The 18,229-nt window shown below is 36.5% G+C and overlaps 1 protein-coding gene across 1 annotated transcript in view; it reads right to left on the reverse strand.

The window, feature by feature from the left end:
* Window positions 1-441: 441 nt before the first annotated feature.
* The window catches only part of Iqcm (IQ motif containing M), a 469,797-nt gene continuing 452,009 nt past the window's right edge, over window positions 442-18,229 (reverse strand). Inside the window, exon 14 of the mRNA XM_037206157.1 lies at window positions 442-766. Within this exon, the coding sequence (XP_037062052.1) occupies window positions 663-766 (104 nt within the window). The 3' untranslated portion in view covers window positions 442-662. The remainder of the gene's footprint in view (window positions 767-18,229) is intronic.

An 18,229-nucleotide genomic window follows, 5' to 3' on the forward strand; every position in this document is an offset into this window, starting at 1 on the left:
CAAGATTCTTAAGGAACTGATGCTGTGGCCACTACGCTTTAAATTCTTGCAGCACAAACGGTAAGGAATATCAGATATATAGCATCTTGGATGTCAGCTCTTCCCTTTAGAATGAGCAATGAGGGCAGGGAAAGACAGTGAGTATAGAAAAATGGTATATGATTTAGTGGTATATGATTTAGACACCATTTTCTAAAACAAGTCAAAAAACTTAAGTGATGAGATACATTCTGAAAAACAAACTATTTGAAATGCTTCATTTTAGCAAAATCACATTGACAGAATTTTTAAAGAATAAAAAAATGATGAATTATAAATCTTAAACATTAGAACTGAGAATTTTGAAAATGAGAATTTTAAAGTTTATAACAATTACTAGCAGTGGAGCAGAAACGGATATCAGTCCAATGAAAGCAGTAAGTGACACTATACAGCTTTATTATGATTAGTAGATGTTTAATTAAGAAGACAAAGAGTACTCATCTAAACACACTTATAAATAATGGACTAACTTGTCAATGTCCAATTTTGCATATGCAAAGATGTTTGTCTTTTATCCTTGTTGTTAGCAAATCATTCTTTGGTCATTACTAATATGCATTTCTGAGGAGATCGGTTCAACCATTTAAAGGAGTGCTGTGTTGAAAACTTTATTCCACTTCTTATGATTTATAAAATTGTCTCATTTTCCTTTCTCTTATGGAGTTAGCCACCAACCTGCCAGCAGTCTGGATATTAGCTCTCTTGAGTATTGGATGTCCACTCACTATAATACAAAATATATGATTACATTAATAAATATTCAATCAATTAACACAATGGAATACATGATGGTTTTCAAAATCCTAGTATATTATAGGAAGTGAATTTTGGTTGTGCTAAAGCATGCCAAAAAATTGAACTTGACATCTTTCCTTCATTTTTATTGTACCACCTTTTATATCTTGCCAACTGACTTGTTGGCCAAAGTCACTGTTGGACCAAAGAACTGAGAGAAGTGGCTGGAGAAGTCAGTCAGTGGTTAAGAGCACTGCTGCTCTTCCAGAGGACCTAAATTCATTTCCCAGCACTCAAGTCAGGTGACTCACAGTGGCTGGTAATTCCAGCTCCTGGGGATCCACTGCCCTCTGCTGGCCTCTCTAGGGGCCCTCACATAGTGGCATACAGTCACACATACATACATAAACATAAATAAGAATAAATCTTTTAAAAATGTGTTGAAAGAAATGATGTCAGGAACTGCGTTTCATTGACATATAGAATACTGGAAATAAATTAGATGTAACATTTGCTCAATCACAAGAACAAAGATGTTAAAATTGATAGTATAATATTATTTCAAATATTTAATCATTGTAAGTCACTAATGTATACAATGTATACAGTGCCCATATCTAGTCCATGTTTATCTGTAAGGTGACATTCTGAAATAAAGATGAAAGTCATATATTTACTGAAGTCACCATTATACATAGCAATAATCCACAGATAGACTTATGCAGCCTTGTTATTCAGGTACTATAGTTATTGTTTAAAAAAACCAACCATCATAAATCCATGAGTTTTGAGGACACTCTGTGTTGCATACAGGCTATGAACAACTTGACATGTATTCATGTACAGCTCCACTGGCATTAGTTCAGGACAAGACAAAAGTTCAGGACTCACACAAGCAAAATAAAATTAAACAATGACAGCAAAGGATCTGAACAGGTGTCACTCCAAAAAGAAGACAAGTGGAGCACACATATGTGGAAAGATGGTCATTGTCACTGACCCCCAGAGATGAGAAGCAAAGCTCTGAGATCATTGCTCCTCCACAGAGAAGCAGCTAGGACCAAAAAGTCTAAAAAGGCTAAAAGAGAAAAATGTTGGTGAGAATGTGGATAGGGGACAATTTGAATACTCATGGCAGGAATATGGATTGCTGCAGCCATTTTGTAAAACAGAACGGTAATTCCTAAGGATATTAAAAACAAAGCTGTACTATGATGCAGCAATCTCTCTTCTGTGTAAATAACCAATGAATGATTGAATTGACCATGTTATATAGCTATCTCCAGTTTTATTTTCACTGCAGCACTATTCACAATGCCTAAGATATAAGCATAGGTGTCCAACTAGCAGACAGATGAACAATCTATACAGCGGAATGTTAAACCTTTGACAAGGAGATCCTGATATTCGTCACATCATGCTACAAGAAATACAGAAACTGGAGGACGTTGAACTACATGAAATGATCTTAGTTATATGTGGAATTTTTTTAAATTCAAATATAAATAGAAATGAGTCTGGACACAAGGATTGTGGGCATGGGCAATAGGCGGGTATAGCTCCCTGGTTACAAACAGGAGAAATGAACAATAAAGAACTGTGAAGAGATAATGTGCAGCATGAGAGCAGTAATTAATAAAATTGCACTGCATTTGGGATTCCTGCCAAATGAGTAGATTTTAGCTGTTTTGTCAAAAACAAAAAGTAAGTGAAAAATGAGTATGTCTATGAGGTGACGGGTATATTAATTTGCTCTGCCATAGTTACCGTTTTACTATCTACATGTATCCCACAACACTATGCTGTATGTGCCTTAAATATGCATAATAAAATTTATTCTAGAAATAAACAAGTTTGACCACCTTAGGAGAATTTATAAAAATAGTAAATTTTAAGTGATCACTCCCACTGTGGTCATAGGAAAACAGCTATACTCACCAGGGTCCTAATTTAACACACTGAACCTGAGTTGAGCATGTATTTTAGATGTGATCTTAATATAAAATGTTTCCTATTGTGAATATTTTAACAATATGCAATGCCAAACATGTATCTCATCATTTGAATATGGGACATTGTACTTTTCCCTTGATATTTCTATAAATCAAATGATGACTATGGAATCTATTAATTAAAAAGAAGATATAATTCATGCTTAGCAAGTATTCAAAATACAGTTTAAGTATTATTGTCTGTAGTATGATTTTTTTTTTTTTTGGTTTTTCAAGACAGGGTTTCTCTGTGTAGCTTTGCGCCTTTCCTGGAACTCACTTGGTAGCCCAGGCTGGCCTCGAACTCACAGAGATCCGCCTGGCTCTGCCTCCCGAGTGCTGGGATTAAAGGCGTGCGCCACCACCGCCCGGCTCTGTAGTATGATATTATAAGCTTTCAAAAGAAATTTCACTGACAGTCAATGTGCTGTTCATAAACATTTAAGTTAAATAAAGCACCACTTCCCCATATAAATACACATGACATAGTTTTAATCTTCAAAGTAAATATTTTTGACCTTCATTTGTGTCACATGGCAGAAGAAATTCACAAAATAATCTTTCTGATTAAAAACAGTCAAATTCTGAATAAAATATTAAGGGAATTTTAACTCCCTTGCTAAGTTGGCAGATGGGAAAGAGTGCAGCCAAAGCCTGGGTGAAATCAGTAACATCAGCAGGAGTCTGAGGGGTAAGGCCAAGTTTTAGCTCAGGTTTTTCTAGAAAGCCCTGGATATCTGAATTACTGTATGTGAGGGGAACATGGACAGGAGGACGCAGTTTCCCACCTAGGAGCACCCCAGAGGGGCACCTCAGAAGAGCATATTGTCTGAAATGAAAAAGGGAGGAGAAGGAATGGGATAGAGAAGCTGAACAAAATGGAGAAAAAAAAGAAAAACTTCACGACCAGGTGGCAACAGAGAACACTTCCTGTTTCCTATGTTCTGAGCAGACAGACCCTATCTCTACAGCTAACCCCTGGCTTGATGTCCCAGTCAAGGTCACTTGTGTGGCCCTCAAATACCCCAAATTTAAAATCTGTTTGGCTCGAAGAAGAAATGAAGAAATCAGTTTCAACCAAGCTCACTGAAATATGTCTTTGAGGCCTATTTCATGAAATCTCAGATTTGTTCCTGGATTTGCAAAGAAGAAAGAGGGTTACATGGCAGTATCTATAATACAACACCAGCTTTACAAAATCATACACATAGCAAAGTGTAAACTATTAATACCAAAGTAATTTGTATAAGAATTTAGCTTTACATTTTTCTTTGTATGTATATTTTCAACAAATATAGTATTTATATGAAAATAATAATAATTTTAAGTTTCTAGAGTCTATAGAAGATATAAAAAGTCATTCCCATTGTATATAATTAAGAAATAATCAGCAATTAGATTTTCTGTTTATTCTTCAGTAAGTTAAAGGATGTCTTGTAGCTGGAGGGCTTCTCTCCAGGTCCCACCAAGCCCCCGCAGTCCCACAACCCACATATAAAATAATGACTGAGACACTTATATTATTCAAACTGTTTGGCCTAATGGCTCAGGCTTCTAGCTATCTAGTTCTTACATCTTAAATGAACCCATTACTATAAATCTATACCTTGCCACGTGACTCGTGGCTTACTGGCATCTTCACATGCTGCTTGTCCTGGCAGCGGCTGGCAGTATCTCCCTCTGCCTTCCTGTTCTCTCTAATCTCCTCTCTGTTAGTCCTGCCTATACTTCCTGTCTGGCTACTGGCCAATCAGTGTTTTATTTATTAACATATTTGCCATACAGAACATCCCACAACAATGTCTAGTTGTAAAAATATTATAGAATAAATAGTATTGCAGTGTTTATCATTTAAATTGTATGTTTAGAAATGTGATGTTTTATTTCTCTTGGATTAAAAATTACTCTGCCTTCTGTTTTTCCTAAATCATCTACAAATTAGATATTCACAATTCTATCTTTATCATGCAAATTCCTTGACCCATCCTGGGATACATATTATTCTACAGCATTGAGCACTTCATTTTACTACTTTATATATCTTTATCAAGTGACTTGGAAAGAAATAAAACTCTGAGCTTATGTTCCAAAATACTTGACATATGTAGGTCATGGACTATCTACTGGGCCTGAGTTTTCAAAGTTCATGTTAAGGGATATTATCTGGGGTCATTATAGTTCTTGGTTTGTTTCCTAGACCAAAGACAAACAGAAAGTAAAATTCTACAATCATGTTTTCACAAGATTTAGTGAAAACAAATGAAAGTAGTACCTAATGTAGCAATGTGGTTTTCCCCATTAGAAGATGGTCAGAGGCCATACATAAAGATCTAATTAATTAATTATGTTAGTTTTTTTAAGGCTCAAATGTCCAGGCTTAACTTTGGTGAATGTGTCATCAGATTTCAGAGAAGCAGGTGCCATGAGCAGCAATGGAGCATACTCAAAGAACATAACTGCAAAATGCCAAGAAGTCTCTTTCGGTGGAAAATATACCAAGAGAATCAGCAAGAGAATAGTGAAGACAGCACTTGGTATTTGTGGCTCTTCTGCACTCTGGATGGTATCTCCATAATTTGGATTGTTTCTTTATGTTCGTATCCATTTTCTTCTCATCCCACACATAGGAAAATTGGGGGCACTACTTTATGGTGAGAAGGCTTCAGTGGGAAAATGGAAAGAAGTTAAAAAGTTCATTCTCCCACATGATGTCACAGAAGACAAGTACCTCACCAAACTCAATAGGGTGACGGTGGTGCAAAGACAGGAGAGGGCCTTCTTCCTTCACTGGGTTGACTTTGGTCCATGTGAGTCACTGGAGCATGACCTTGGCAGGTGAAAGTGGCAACAGAGGCAGCAAAGGCAGCTAGCTTAGGCTCCCTAAGCTTCTGCATGACATCCAGGAGACAGGGGTCCGGTAGGTGAGAACAGAGAACTTGGGGTTCTATGTTGCATTCTGGACTGATGCATTCATTAGCATGTGTGAAATGAGATGTCTTGAGAAGCCTTAAGAATTACTAAGGTTATTAGGACTGCTTCCAAGTAGACCATAAACATACTCCTGCATATGTATTTTTATTTGCAGATATGGGTGCACATGTAGTTCTGTGCATATTATTGTGAAATACTAAAAGTCTGTCTCCCATTTCTAACTGCCTCCAGTTCCTGATTGTGCCACTTATGGAATGACAGTGGCTTCCTAAAGGATGACTGTAATAGAAATCACCTTCTTTCTGATGTTTACCAATTTTAACAATGACAAGTTAGATGCAGCTAATACATATTTTGAACTTGAGGTTTTAAATTTGCAAAACTGAAAACCATATAGATACTTAAATGAACCTTAATTCATCTTTGAAATGAGGTGGATAATTCTGTGACATCTGAACATGCACTTCCTCCAAGCAGAAAAATTCTGGAACAAAGACAAGTGCATCTCAAGAAGGAAATTTTAAAAGACAAAGGAAAAATAACTTATAAAAGTAAGCTTTCCACTTGGAAGGGCATAGCTTCATTCACAATGAGTGGCATTTGGGGATCTAAGAAGTGAGAGTCTGGAGAACTTAGCACATGGGGCCATATGGTGAGGAAAAGAGTGTGATGACATGAGAACTCTGTCCAACTTAAAGGAAACAAGACTTGAAGAGCAGACCGGTGAAGAACAAAAGAGACACACTACTGGGTGCTGAGAGTGGGCCAGACTCCCTCTCCCCTTCTTCCTGGGCTGGGGAAAGAAAAAGTGAGTTCACATCATTAGGATGATCTAGGAGTAGGGAAGCTTGGGGGCAGACTTCTTAGAGAAGCCAGATTGTGGACAGTATCAATCTGGGCTTCTGCTGTCTTATGGAACAAACTGATCCCCACATGATAAGAGGAAATCCAATGTGGCTGTGAAATCTCAAGAGGAAGCCAGAGGATTCTGAGAGGACTAGCTGACCAGAATCAACTCAAGTTAGAAAAAAATCAACACAGATCACAGCACTCAACTTCAGGGACCATGGCAGGCATTGCAACGGTAGGTCACTGAATGGCTATGAGGCCCAGGTAACACAGATTACAGAGCAGAAAGGGTAGCACACAGAAGAGTACTTTTTATGATTATTGTTGTTGCATACATATATATGAATAAATAAATAAACACAACACACTGATGTGTGACTAGTGATACTTGTATGTACATGACCTCAGGGCTGATCACTTAGCATTGGATAACCAGATGGGGGGCTCATTCATGACTTATTTACTCTTTTTGAAGAGTAAGTTGTCTGTACTACTTTTTCTAGGGGTGAGGCACTGTAAAATTGTCCCTTCCCTGTTACCATGTCTATCAGTGCTGTCACTGTCCAAATCCTGTTTAGACAGCTTTATTCTTATGAAGGGGGTACCTTTACAACTTACATGAAAGATAACAATTTACAAAAATATCATATATAAGACAATACTTGGGGTTTTTTTTGTGTCTACATTTTAAGTCTGAACCACCCTGAGCAAAGTGGTTCACAACTGGAATCGCAGCACGGGGAGGCTGAGGCAGAAAGATCACCATTAATTTGAAGCTGAACTAGAATGCATAGTAAGTTCTAAGCTAGCATGAAGTCCTGTGTTAGACCTCCTCTCTTTAATCCCAGCCCACCTCAAGTCTCTAAACTAGAATACTAATACTGGTTACCTTGAGAGGTATGAATGTGGAGTTTGCTTTCTTTTTTTTCTACAATTTTGTATATTCACAAATGAACTATCTTTAAAATAAAAATGCTAATCTATTTTTAATTTAAAATAGGAATTAAAGAAATGACATAGAATGAGTAGTTTCCATTCTTCAAGAAGATTTCTTGGAGCTTCCCTAAGCCAACTGGTGCAGCTCTTTTCGATTACTTTGTTGCATATAAATATTCTGTAATATGGATGGAACATAGTTCCCTCTTATACATTAATATTTACCTTGCCCCCCCTAGGAAGTTCCAGCAAGAAATAATGCTGAAATGGTCACATTTGCTTTTCATGTCATAGACTTCCATGATCAAGTTAAGAGTCAAACATATGTGTACATAATTAACATTAAATATTATTGCTGACTGGCTTTCTAAAGTTGTGAGATCTGTGGAGCCTTACAGCCATGTGGACAGGACTTTACTCTTATCCTGCCAATGGCAGATACGGTTTTCTTCCCCTTATTTTAACTTGACTGCTCTAGAAACTCTTATCTCATTGTGTTTCCCCTCTGCTAGGGGTTGTGAACACCTCAGCACAAACGTGAAAACACCTGCACTTTTGCTTTGTGAATGTTTTCTCTACATCTTTGACCTATTTTGTGATTACAATATCCAACTATTTTCTACTCTACCTCATTCATTGTATTAAACTCTTGCCTTTAAAAATGAAATTCCCCTTCAGTTCAATCTTAACGATTCATATTATGTTTACATAGAAAGTTTTATAAAGCTTGTCATATCTTATTTATTTTTCTTCTGATTGTCTCTCTGCTCCTGTGGTATATAGCTCTCTAAAATGAAGTTCAAAATTATTACTTTTCTATTTATTTATATAGATTAGTTGAATTTTATCAATCACTTACCATAGTAATCGGTACTATCATATGTGTTCATTAAATGTATTGATATAATAAACTATGCAACATAAATATCAGTGTAGTATTCTTTTATTCCTAGAACAGAGTGTCATGAACTTTGTATATCCTTTGATAGATACCTGACTCTAGATTTTAACTTTTCTCCAAACTTTTTACTATTAAGGCAAAGAATTTCCAAGCAATTCCATGTTGGTAGAAATTTTCTTTGGATCTTTTAGCTCGAATTATAAGAAATCAACTCTCACTGAGAACTCTTGGGCAAGGTTTACACAAGAGGCCATTTTCATTAGCTGGATTTCATTCTCTGCCATGGCTGAGTGGGGAGGCTCTGAAGCAAGGACAAGGGAGGTGAGTGACAAGAGCCGCTTCAATGTTCCCAATTTCAAATGATTTTTCAGCATGTTTCTTCTTTTGAAGCTGAAACAGGATGAGAAGGAAGTACAAGCCAAAAAAATTGAAGGCTTCAGAGTCAGTGTAAAAGATAAATTCCTCTGAGCTCATTCATGTAAGTCATAAAATCCCAAACAAATACATGAGATTCACATAAGGGGGCCTAGAAGCAAACACATGTTTAGTTGCCTTGTTTAGTTATATTTTAGAGCCTTTAAATCTATTGAATTAATACAACCCTGATGATTTACTTCAACATGTTTGTTGTTTATTCTGTTAAAGAAAATAGTTTTTCAAGCTGGGTACAGTGGTAAACTCTGCTATACCAGCACTAGGGAGGCTGAAACGGAAGACAGCCTTTCTCAGATCAAAAATGTTCCTTTCTGGGTTTGACTCACTAATAATTACTAAATATATTTAAGGGCTATAATGTAATGTTTTTCTGTATCTATATATTATCCTACAATCAAATCAAAGAATGACTATAGTGACAACAGAACTTGCTTTTTCCTGTACAACTGTGTTTTTTTTCCCAACCTCCACTCCCTCATACCTTTCTCAGCCACTGGTAGCTAATATTCCACTCTGAAATTCAATGAGATCAACCTTTTTATAATCCACATATGAATGATATTACACACTATTTGCTTTTCTGTGCTTGACTTATTTAATTTAATGCCCTCTCGGTATACTATCCATGCCATTGCACATGAGAGTGTGTCACTATTTTCAAGGAGCAGAATAATATCCTATCATGCAATATATGACATTTCTTATCTATTCATCCACCAATGAACACTAAAATTGAGTCACACTCAGAAAATTGAAATATATAGTAATCTACTCCAATTAGTTTTCAAGACGCAGATCAACATAAATCTGAGGATTTCAAACTTCCATTTTGTTAACTCCTTTTAGATAAGTTAGTTAGGTGTATCCATTGGGTGTTTCTAAGAGGACAAATGTTCAGCCTGGTCGTTCTGTTGTCATTGTCACATATTCCCTTCTTATGTGAATATTAAATATGAGATGGCAGAGTTCACCAAATTTATTTCTTCCAAACTTTGGAATAGATCAATCAAAGCTTCCAAGTAAGCACATTTGGTAGAATGTTACACAATCTCTTTAAAACAAGATCATCATTGACAGGTTGACAGAGAAACTTGGAAAGGTATAATCGTAGAATAAACACTATGCTCACAGTCAGTTGGTGGTGGCGCATGTCTTCAATCCCAGCACTCGGGAGGCAGAGCCAGGTAGATCTCTGTGAGTTCAAGGCCATCCTGGTCTACAGAGTGAGATCCAGGACAGGCACCAAAACTACACAGAGAAACCATGTCTCAAAATAAACAAACAAACAAACAAACAAACAAAAAAACCTATGCTCACAGTTGTAAATTACTCTTAGATATTATTCTGGAGTCACATGTAAGCCAATGTGGGACCAGTTCTTACCACTAAAATGATCTGCAGTATTGACACTTGTCCCATGCCTGAGAAAGCAACTAACAGTAACATTAGCTCTACCCATGCCCCTCTAATGTGTTGTGGAAAAAATATAAAGACCAAGACCAATAAAGAAGACCAAGGCTGTCTCTGAGCATCTTTGGTCTGGACAGGAGAATCTGCACATCTTTACCAGTGAGTACTTCATTTAACAGGAGCTCTCCCCCAGAGGTGGAAGCACAGCTTAGGTGTGTCTCAGTCCTGAGCTATTTCCTACTTCTCAATGTTTATTCTTCGACTTCTAACAGACAAGTCATGTAGGTTAATGCTCAGATTGGAACTCAAGCATTTTTTTCTTTCTTAATGAAGCACAGAAATGAATGGCCTGGCTACAGCACAATCTATTGGTGAATAACTCCATCTTGGAAACAAAATAGTAGAACTATGCTCATGAACTAGGCTCTGTTCTATGTCTGATACTGACAGTTAGTACCTCATGCTTCTAAGAATGGCTGTCCCTGTAGTTTTAGGGACATAATGCACTATCGTGTACTCCTCATCCCCCTGTATAAGTCTGTAGCTGGAGTTTTCTCCAGGCCTGCTTGGACCTGCAGCCACTCAGACCCAAGTAAACACACAGAGGCTTATACTAATTAAAACTGTATGGTCTAATGGTGCAGGCTTCTTGCTAGCTAGTTCTTACATCTTAAATTAACCTATTTCTATAAATCTATACCTTGCCACGTGGCTCGTGGCTTACCAGCATCTTTACATCTTGCTTCTCATGGTGGTGGCTGGCAGCATCTCCTGACTCAGCCTTCTACTTCCTAGAATTCATTTCTCTGCCCATCCTGCCTATACTATACTTCCCGCCTGGCTACTGGCCAATCAACATTTTATTTATCAATCAGAGAAACACATTCACGGCATACAGAGTGATAACCACAGCGCTAAATTCTTCCAGCATTCAGAAAAGTATTGTAATTAGTCTTAGCCAACAAATAGTAAAGGACAATGCCAACAAACATGTCACTAATGATATGTTCTACAGTGGACATATTCTAATATTCTTAGAAGTCCAAATTTATCTGATTTGGACATTATCTGAATAAAAGAATTTACATACTTTAATGTGAGTTCAAATATGGTTACTTGGTTATTTAGACAGTATTTATTTAGATCTACTCTGTTTAGTGAATTTGTTATATACTGTGGTTCTATCCATTTTTGCTTCTTTTTCTGGCATATCTTGTCTTGAGCAGAACATTTTGAATAAAACTGAAAATTATTATTTCAAAATTAAGGACAAACTGTAACAGCATCATGATATTATTCAAAGAGACACAAACTTCAGTGTTGTTGATGTTCCTGGTGTTGTGTTGTTCTGATTGTATTTGGCACAGTCTAGACTCTCATAGGAAGGCTATCTCAGTGAGGAATCGTCTTGATTAGCTTGGCCTGTGAGCATGACTGTACAGATTGTTCTTAAAAGGGCTGGCTAGTTGAGATGGGAAGATATACCCTGAATGTGGGCTGCACCATTCAGATTGGGATTGAATGAAAAAGATACAGAAGACTGAGTGGCACATATTTATAAATTCATTCCTCCCTGCATTCATTCCTTTTATGACTATGGACACAGTGTGACCAGCTGTCTCCAGCTTCTGCTACCATGACTTCCTCACAATGATGGACTGTAACATGGACTATAAGTGTTAAAAAAAAAAACAAAAAACAAAAACAAACCTTTCTCCCCTAAGTTGCTTTTTGTCAGGGTATTTTATATACAGCACCAGAACAAAACTAAGATACTCATCTTTATGACATCATTCTCTTACCAGGAAAGAAAAAGGAAAAATGTACTCTTGCATCAAGGATAAAGGAATTTCGACCCCAAGTTCATCAAGTTAAATAATAAAAAAAGATTAACGGCCATAATTCTTATAATTTACCCAATTATACATTGGAGATCCATGTGATGTCTTAAGTATAGTATAAGCTAATGATGAATAATGCTAAGTTTTACTCAGTTCTAAATTAATGATAAAGAATTCTAACATATACACATAAGTGATAAAAGTTATTTTGTAAAGTCATCTTTAGCGGTCTTGTTGATGCTCAATATTTTTGCACTTATTTGAAGCTCTCTTTGAAACATTCTTCATTTATTTCTTTTTCCCCAGCACTTCACAATATGAAGTCCATGAATGTGTCATTCTCATCTAGTTCGTCCACATATGCCATCTGCTAAAAACCTTTTCATCCAAATGCCAAAATTGTCTCCTTTGTCACAGTCTTTTCGTATTCTTTGATGCTATTGAAAAATGTAAACACCCAGAAGCCTTCTCTCCTCAACACCTCTTTCACACAAGTTTCTAGAAAGACATTTTTTTGTCTTTCATGGTTAACTTTTAGATGAAAATCAATTTACTCCCACCTCTGTAGATGTAACCAACCATCTTATTAGATAAGAAACACAGAACCAATGTAAAAGAGAAAGCCAAGAGGTCAGAGCTCAGAGCTAAAATCTCACCCTTCCTCCTGCTGTGTCCCAGCTTCTCGAAAAGGAGCTATTTTCTGTGTGTAAGTCGATTTTCCAGTCATTCTGCCTTCTCATTGGTTGTAAACCCAAACACGTGACTGCCTCGTCACTGTCTGAATGTACAGCCCCCTAGGTCTTAAAGGCATATGTCTCCAATGCTGGCTGTATCCCTGAACACACAGAGATCTGTGGGATTAAAGGCGTGTGCCACCACTGCCACACTCTTGCTATGGCTCTAATAGCTCTGACCCCCGGGCAACTTTATTTATTAACATACAATCAAAATCACATTTCAGTACAATTAGAATACCACCACACACCTCCTTGAATTCTAGAGGTTAAAAATTCCCAACTTATTAATTACTCATGCTTGATGGTTTCCTTGTATAGATAATGACTAAGGTTCAGAAGGACTACAGAATGACAAGACCCATAACTGCACATCAAACTATTATTCAATATTACTTATATTTTCAGACAAATACATCTTATTATTTAGAACTTGTTATATTTTTATCATTGTTTTATAACCTAAAATGGTCATTGACTTTGTTCCTGTAAGTTTCATATATAAATGTAATGGAAGTGGTAGAAGAAACCCCAAGTCAACATTACCCTAGAGTTTGAGTTAGTAACACAACAATGCATGCTTGTTATGAGTACCAACTCCAACCCACAGTGCCCAATTTTATGCATCACTCCACTACTTAAACCTTATGCCTCAGTTTCTACATAGGTAAAGTTGAGAAAATGAACAGATTTCCACCTAGAGTTGCATCCTTGTGGAAACAAGGACAGAGTGAACTTACACAAACCTAGATAAAGGCCAAACATCCACTGTGGCCTCTTGATATAGTAAGGAAATACTGTAATATATACATAGACATTTAAATGTGTGTATATGGCTGTTGCTGGTATACAGAGAATATAGGTACAGTAAATTATTTTGTAAGTAGAAATGCACTCTAAGATAAAAAAAATACAAAGCCATAACTGCATAAACCATTTATGCCATCATTTATCAACATTATTTAGGATTGTTTACCATCTGCTGCATTGTGCCATATTTTCATATGCATGAGAGTAAAGCAGACTTGTTTACATCAGTATCACCAGAAATATGAGTTTTGTGTTCCATTATCATCCTGTGGAATCACTGTTTTATACCTGATCCACTTTGAGCTGAAATTTCCTGTGGTACACAAGCATATATTCAGTGCACACACTGTTATTCAATTGTTTAACCATTGAAAACTATATTGTGTTGCCTTTCAGTTAAAACTAATTTTTAAAATGATCTTAAATTTTCTTTGAGGGTTACTCATCAAAGTTAACTACCAAAGAATGACTATGGAGGTAACTTTCTTTTGTGACTTCTGAGTACCATATTTGCCACTGTTGGTTAGTTGATCTCTATCACAGAGCTTGAAATATGATCAGATAGTTAATTATCATGGCATCATTCTAACAATGATAGCTAACCTTTATTAAGGCTCACTATGTACCACACATTTTCATTCTCTCAGAAACAAGTGATTTTCCCTATTTACAAGTGAGGAAGGCGGGGGTAACAGGTTTAACATCTTTCTATATTGAATAGTATTTACATTTTCAGATAAGTATTCCCTGATTATTTGGAAGCTTTGTTATGTTTATTTTTCTATCCATTGAATTTGCTTTTTGTTTTATAACCTTAAACATTCTATTGGTTACAGAGTCATAGATTCTGCTACTTGTAAGTTTCATAATGGTTTAAAATAAAATATGTCCTGAATTTTAGTGTAAAATAAACTCCAGACTTATTTGCTAAACCTTTGGGCATTCAGGTCCATATAAACGTCTAAGAATTTTATAAGGCAATATCATAAAAGAATACAAAATCTGTAGAACACAGAGGTTATTAAAATGTTAGGGCCGCCCAGACGTTAAACAGCATAAAGGTGATATGAATGCAAGTGGTTTCTGATGCAGTAGGTATTTTACCTTAAGTTTGCCAGTCCCAACTTCAATTTTTCTTCTCAACAACACAACTTTAATAAAACCAATCCCATAGTCACATATTTTTCCCACATTAATTATATTCTAGCCCTCTAAAATTCTTTGAAAGATGATTGGGAACTGAATGAATTATGCGCCAGAGCTCCGATTTCATCAACAGCTTAAATCCTTGGATGGGGCCATAGTTTAGTGACATTATTGGGAGAGTTGGGCACAGGTGTTGGGTCTGAGTTATAGGAGGTAGGTGACTGGGCCTTTGAAGGGAATACCTCCCCCATGCCCCATTTTGTGCTCTCTCTCTTTCTCTCTGTCTCTCTCTCTGTCTCTCTCTGTCTCTCTCTCTGTCTCTCTCTCTGTCTCTCTCTCTGTCTCTGTCTCTGTCTCTCTCTGTCTCTCTCTGTCTCTCTCTGTCTCTCTCTCTCTCTCTCTCTCTCTCGCTGTTTCTTCGTAGTCATGATTAAGACTTCACTGTTCTAAATTATTCCTAAAACCCCCAGAATTCAGTTCAATCAGGCCTGCAACACTGTTTTAAGTATATTAAATATTTCCTCAACATTTTAATGTATTCTGTTTCCATACCAGACATTGACTGATAATGCCTTTGTTACATAAATTGTGTCATGGCTTCCTGGTAGAAGTTCTAGTGGCTGATGGTTTTAAGAGACTATGATGCTGTCAGATATTAGTTTTGTTTTCACATGCACTTCAGTTTTCTGGGATTCCAAAAGGGCATGCTGAAATCTATGCTGATATTAGGAAAGGGACTATTAAGAGGTAGTTAGATCATGCAGAAACCATCTTAATGAATATAGTAATGCCATTATCAAGGAAATGAACTGGTTTTATTCTCCCATCTCTCTCTTTGCCTCTCTCTCTCATCACTCTATTTCTAGATAATCTAGTTTTAGCAAGATCTATCCCAGAAGTAGCCACTAAGGTAGTCTCAGATCCATTCAGTTAAAAAAAAAACCTCAGTAACTTCATAGTGAAGAATAAACATCAGTGCCTGAGAGCCTTGCTTAGTTTGTGCTCAGCTGTACACTGAAGTAAATACAGTACATATTTATACATGATGGTTTTGGGAAGAATATCAGGAGGGTAAACAACATTTGGGAAAACCAACAGCCATTTGTTTCTTTGTACCTGACCAAAAATACATTCAGCTGGTATTTGTGCTACTACATAGCTGGCGCCTACAGCCATCTGATGTTTCTACTTTCATCCTCTTCCCTGCAGCAGGAGGGGAGGAAACAGAGGGATCACAAACTCTGTGCAAATCCCCACCACAGCTAGACCAGAGAAGTAGAACCTAGGTTCTACTCTAGACCTAGAAGACTCACACAGCAGAAGCTCCATATTAATGTAAGTTAGCTTTGTGCCCATTTGGGAGTAGGGGTTAGAAAGTTTTGTAAAATTAAAAATTAAAGCTAAGTGAGCTTCGCATGTTAATTTTACGTATTCCTGTAGAAAGAAGAGCAGGTGTTTTTTGCTTCTTGGTGTCTTTCCAGACCTTTCACACAAATATGACTATATTTCCATTACTACATCCCTGTTATAGGTTGTGTTTTTCCACCTATTGTAATTTAACTCATCCATTCCTTTTCCAAGTTCATGTTTTCTCAAGTTCAGATTGGAAGTAGAGCATTTTCTCAAAAACAAAACAGAATTAAATGCCATAAGATTATTGAAATGTTATCAACAATCACTTGGTTTTAAAAAGAGAAGTTATTCCATATTCTTTGATAAGGCCAGCATGGAAATATCTGAGCATTTTCTGCTTCCAGTGATTTATTATGAAGTTTTTAAACATAGTAAAGCGTGGATAAAAGTCTAGATTCTACAATTAAGACTTTGCTTGATTATTACCATGCATCTCCCCATCCATTTGTCTGATTTGGAGATATTATAACCATGCTATAAAGAGAACCATCTAAACAACATCAGAAAGAGCAGCATTTAATACAAACATGCTCATTCCATCCCTTAAAACATTAGCAATACATTTAAAATGTCCTTACCATATGTAAAAAATTACTGTATAAATAGGAAAGTGTTTGAAGTGAACCCTGGGATAATAATTTATATTTCATTATTTTCTGCAGATTTTCCCATATTTTCAATAAAATGGGGTTTGTTGAATAATAGAGAATAAAGGCTTATCACTGAGCACCAGATTAATATATTAAGCTCCTTACAAGCCACCACTCTGCCCTCAATTTTTAAATAATGGGATTTTATAAAAAGACTGAATAAAGGACTCGAGAGTGATAAAAATACAGAGAGATACAAGAGGCTAGTGCCAAAAACCAGATAGTATTCAATTATCTTTTTTAAGGCATTCTTATCACATCTCCTCCTAATATCAGCTTTCTCCACAAACAATGGCCTGCTGTAGTATAGCCAGGACTGCCCAGCTGAGATGACAATGTGCAGGAACAGATGACGGACGGGCACTGCCCACAGCTCTCCATGCTGTTCACAAAGGGCACTCACTGGCCCTCAGCACTTAAGATTACTCTGACTCAAACACGAAGCCAGATTAACATTTATATAGTAAGGGAGATACAAAATACATTTTATGTGACAAAATACATCTAAAAGTGCTTTATGAATTCTCTCCAGTTACTGTTTTATAATATAACCTGATATTACAGAAAGAAGCAACAGATAGTTATGCTTTTTAAAAGGCTCTAAATCTTATGTCTATTCAAGGTCTTTATTTAGAATCCCAAAGTTATTTACTTTAAACAAAGGGAAAGTAGAATGGTTTAAAAAAATTAAAAAGGAGTCTTTGCAATCTGATATAAAAATGCTACCATTACACTAGTTTATTCCAGTCTCTGCTTTTTAAACACAAATCAGCCACATTAAGTTTCTGGGTCTAATTAAAGTTTATGATAATATTTTATAATCTCTTCTTTCCTCAGAATACATTAAGCTTTATATTATAGCAAAAACAAATCATTGCTTTAATTATCTTAGTAAAATTTCCTTTTAACATATATTTTGGCACATTGGCCCAAGGTGATAAGATTAAATCAATTGATGTTCAAGAAGAAATGAAATTTTATTCAATTCTAGAACTAAAGGTACATGAAGAGTTTTGTATCAAGATAATAGCTCCAATTGGAAACAGAAGGTTTTCACTTAGCTGTGGTAATCAAAATCATTTGAACTTTGTCAATGAGGTCCCCAAAAGACTTGGCTTGCCTGGCACATTCCTGCCTTTCCAGTCTCACCTGGAATGATAATCACAGGGTGTCTAGACAAATCAAAACCCAATATCCTCCCCTCCCTGAATTGATTCTGTACAGATATCCAGGCTTCTTTCCTCTGGCCTGTAATCATATTCTGAGATGAGGGAACTCGTGTGTTTTCATGCTTGTTTGCTGTCCTCACATAGTCAGGTTTCTTTAAAAATCATGTGTTTAATCTGGGCAGGGTGGCTTATGCTTGTCATCTCATTACCAGAAAGCTGAGAGTTCAAGGAGGCCT

This window comes from Peromyscus leucopus, chromosome 5 (assembly GCF_004664715.2).
Source record: "Peromyscus leucopus breed LL Stock chromosome 5, UCI_PerLeu_2.1, whole genome shotgun sequence".
In the NCBI taxonomy this organism is placed as follows: domain Eukaryota; kingdom Metazoa; phylum Chordata; class Mammalia; order Rodentia; family Cricetidae; genus Peromyscus; species Peromyscus leucopus.